This window comes from Octopus bimaculoides, chromosome 30 (genome assembly GCF_001194135.2).
Source record: "Octopus bimaculoides isolate UCB-OBI-ISO-001 chromosome 30, ASM119413v2, whole genome shotgun sequence".
In the NCBI taxonomy this organism is placed as follows: Eukaryota; Metazoa; Mollusca; class Cephalopoda; order Octopoda; family Octopodidae; genus Octopus; species Octopus bimaculoides.
Genome location: NC_069010.1, coordinates 1,287,327 through 1,291,089, shown reverse-complemented (window position 1 = coordinate 1,291,089; position 3,763 = coordinate 1,287,327). Strand labels below are relative to the sequence as shown.

The 3,763-nt window shown below is 36.6% G+C and overlaps 2 protein-coding genes across 2 annotated transcripts in view; both read left to right on the top strand.

Moving 5' to 3' along the window:
* The window catches only part of LOC106873588 (acyl-coenzyme A amino acid N-acyltransferase 1), a 13,984-nt gene extending 11,458 nt beyond the window's left edge, over positions 1-2,526 (top strand). Inside the window, exon 2 of the mRNA XM_014921022.2 lies at positions 417-2,526. Within this exon, the coding sequence (XP_014776508.1) occupies positions 445-1,800 (1,356 nt within the window). The 5' untranslated portion in view covers positions 417-444 and the 3' untranslated portion in view covers positions 1,801-2,526. The remainder of the gene's footprint in view (positions 1-416) is intronic.
* LOC128251273 (acyl-coenzyme A amino acid N-acyltransferase 2-like) overlaps positions 1-3,763 on the top strand; it is a gene marked incomplete at its 3' end in the record, with an annotated part of 93,108 nt that overhangs the window by 23,335 nt on the left and 66,010 nt on the right. The window lies entirely within an intron of this gene.

Genomic DNA, 3,763 nt, shown 5'->3' with positions numbered 1-3,763 from the left:
GGCACTTCATATTCAAGGCTCTGATGAAGCTATAAGATGTTATCCTGGTACTCAACTAAGAGTCCACAACATCATATTGGAAGAACAGCTGTAAGCTAATGATTTTCATTATATAACATCTAGCTTTTTCCAGTGTTGTCTCTTTGATTTCTACATATTTATATATATAGAGTTCAAACTTACAGGAACCAAACGAGGAAGAAAGGGGAACAACATGCAATCGTATTAGTTTGACGCTGAGGATGAATGGGAAAATCTTTGATGTTTCGATAAATATTACATTTGATCCTGTTTCTATTTAATTCCTATGTTAATAAGTAATTAAAGTCACTGTTTTAATAACAAAACCTGCTTGTCTCAATCTTGAATTTTTATCTAAAACAACCCATTTTATTTATTAATTTTTTTTTCTGCAGTCCTGCAAGTATACACTGACCGAGAAAGATGATCCTCCATCCATCCTACCAACTACTCTCTGCTCTACGTCACACACCCAGCTACCCAACAGTCTTACCCAGAGTGCTAGTTTCAACCCGCTGCCCAGTTTCGGTAACAGTGAATCCAGAAAATGGTTTGGTTGATGAGCAATTGTCTGTGAGTGTTTCTGGTTTGAAACCTGAAGAAAATGTCACAGTCAGTGCCACAATGGAACAGAGCTCAAAGAAAAGAGAATCCGTTTTCAGGTCTTTCGGACATTTCAAAACTTCAGTTGACGGATGTGTTAATCTGGTCACTGATCCATGTTTAGCGGGAACTTACACTGGAATTGATCCCATGGGATTATTTTGGAGTATGACTCAAGTAGTTGGAAAACATGGTAGAATTAATACTGATGATGCCACCAAATCTTTGGATTGCACTGTGATGGTCCACCCTGGTCATATCTCGCAGCATTCTGAGTTTACTTCTGATATAAAACCATTAGCAACCAAATTAGTTCAACGATCGTTTATGAGATCTGGTGTCCGCAAAATCACAGTTAACCATGGAAGACTTCGGGGTAGTTTATTCATACCAAGTGATGAAACATCCAACAGACAACGACGACGATATCCTGCTGTGATAGATCTGTTTGGTAGCACTGGTTCTTTGATAGAATCCAGAGGTGCTTTGTTAGCGTCCCATGGATTTATAGCTTTAAGTTTGGCCTATTTTGCTTATAAAGACTTACCTTCAGTCGTCACAGAAGTTGATTTTGAATATTTCGAAGAGGCTATTGAATGGCTTATTAACCATGAGCAAGTTTCCAGTGAGAATGGTATAGGTGTTTTAGGGCTATCTCTAGGAGGGGTAATAGCTGTATACATGGCCAAAGAGTGTCCGCAAGTAAGCGCTGTTATAAGTATTAATGGCCTCCCAAACTTCTTTATATTTGGCATCCGCCATAACGGTAAACAGGTGCCATATCACTCTTCAATGGTCTATGGCCTTACTGTAATGAAGGATGATGGATTTATAAGTACAAATTGGAAAATAGAGGAATCTAAGTCGTTTTATTTAGACGAGAGTTCCCGTAGTAAAGTATTGCTTTTAGTTGGTGGTGATGACAACTTATATCACACTTGTGACTATTACCTCTGGCACAACAACTTAACTCCAGCGAAAAGAAAAGATGTTGAATTAATTATATACGAAGGTGCTGGTCACGTCTTGGAACCTCCATACACGCCATTGTTTAACAGTATTTATCATCCGAAAATGGGGCAGACATTTATTTATGGTGGTTACCCTCAACAACATGCTGAGGCACAAGAAAAGTCCTGGTTAAAGATTAAGGAATTTTTTACCGAAAATCTATAAAAATTTTGACTGTGATTGTTATATCAGTGTGCAATGCATCAAATATTTACTGATTGCACCTGTCAGCTTGTTGCAGGGAATGAGGTAATCATTTGATCACCATAAATGAATTATTTGTGCAGGTTGACCAGCAAGAAATTGCAGAAGCGTCCTTCTCAGACCGGAAACACTACCAATATATAAGAGACAAGAATACTAATGATGGTTGTTTGCATTATAAAAGTAGGGGTGGCCACAGATGAGTCGGTATCAGTCGGGTTAACCCATTAGCCTTTAAATTGGTGATATCTGACCAAAATATTCTACATGTTTTATATTCAAACTGTCACGTTTAGCTTCTCACACCTGCCCTACAATGTCATTCTAAATTAAAACAATCACATTTTTGAAATCTGAAAGCTATGAGATAATGCATGATTAATTGAAAACAAGGCCAGATCCAGCCTCTCATACCTACCCTACAATGACATTCTAAAACTAAACAATCACGTTATTGAAATCTAAAAGCCATGAGATAATGCATCATTGACTCAAAAGAATGTGAATTAATAAGCATCACATTTAGCAATAATCTGAATGCTAAAGAGTTAATGTCTATAGTTGTGATAATGATAATGTTTGTGATGATGCTGATGATGATGGTGTGATAAATATGCTAATAATGTTTCTGAGGATGATAATATTTGTAATGTTGGCATTGAAATAAAAAGATGTTTATGTTATTAACCTTTTGTTACCAAATTTTTATTGAAATGTACTGCCTTTCTTTTTTCATGTCTTTTGAAAAATGATGAAGAATTTCATGAAATAAGTCTGTTGTTATTAAACTGATGCTTGGAAGTTTGTATTGTAGAAGTAGATGTGGTTCCTGACAGATTGGCAACAAAATGGTTAGATGGAAAGTTCTGGAAGCTAGAACATATGACTAAGATATTTCTATTGAAATACATTTTCTTTGTTTCAATTAATTTTGAAAATAACGAGGAATTTAGTAAAATAACATTGTCATCATAAGATGGAGTTGGGAACAGAAATTAACATGAAATTTGCAAAGAAGATTTTAAACTCAAGTCCTTTTTACTCTTCGGTTACCATATTTCTTTATTGGATTTATTCTCTTTTTACTCTTTTACTTCTTTCAGTCATTTGACTGCGGCCATGCTGGAGCACCGCCTTTAGTCGAGCAAATCGACCCCAGGACTTATTCGTTGTAAGCCTAGTACTTATTCTATCGGTCTCTTTTGCCGAACTGCTAAGTTACGGGGACGTAAACACACCACCATCGGTTGTCAAGCAATGGTTGGGGGACAAACACAGACACGCAAACACACATACATATATATATATATATATATATATATATATATATATACATATATATGGCAGGCTTCTTTCAGTTTCCGTCTACCAAATGCACTCACAAAGCTTTGGTCGGCCCGAGGCTATAGCAGAAGACATTTGCCCAAGGTGCCACGCAGTGGGACTGAACCCGGAACCATGTGATTGGTAAGCAAGCTACTTACCACACAGCCACTCCTGCGCCTATTTGTACCAATTTTGAATAAAAAGATCGTCTACGCCTATATTTATTGATTATACCAATACTGAATAAATAGCTTTTATATATTCTATGCTTAACACCCCTTTGAAGGATCTTTGTCCTTACTTCTTTTATATATATGTATATATATATTTTGAACCCAAAGCTATGTGGTTGGGAAGCAAATTTCTTAACCATGGAGCCATGGTGATATAACAATATTTTTGAGTGGCTGTGTGGTAAGTAGCTTGCTTACGAACCACAAGGTTCCAGGTTCAGTCCCACTGCATGGCACGTTGGGTAAGTGTCTTCTACTATAGCCTCGGGCCGACCAAAACCTTGTGAGTGGATTTGGTAGACGGAAACTGAAAGAAGCCCATCACATATATGTATATATATATATATATATATATATATATATAT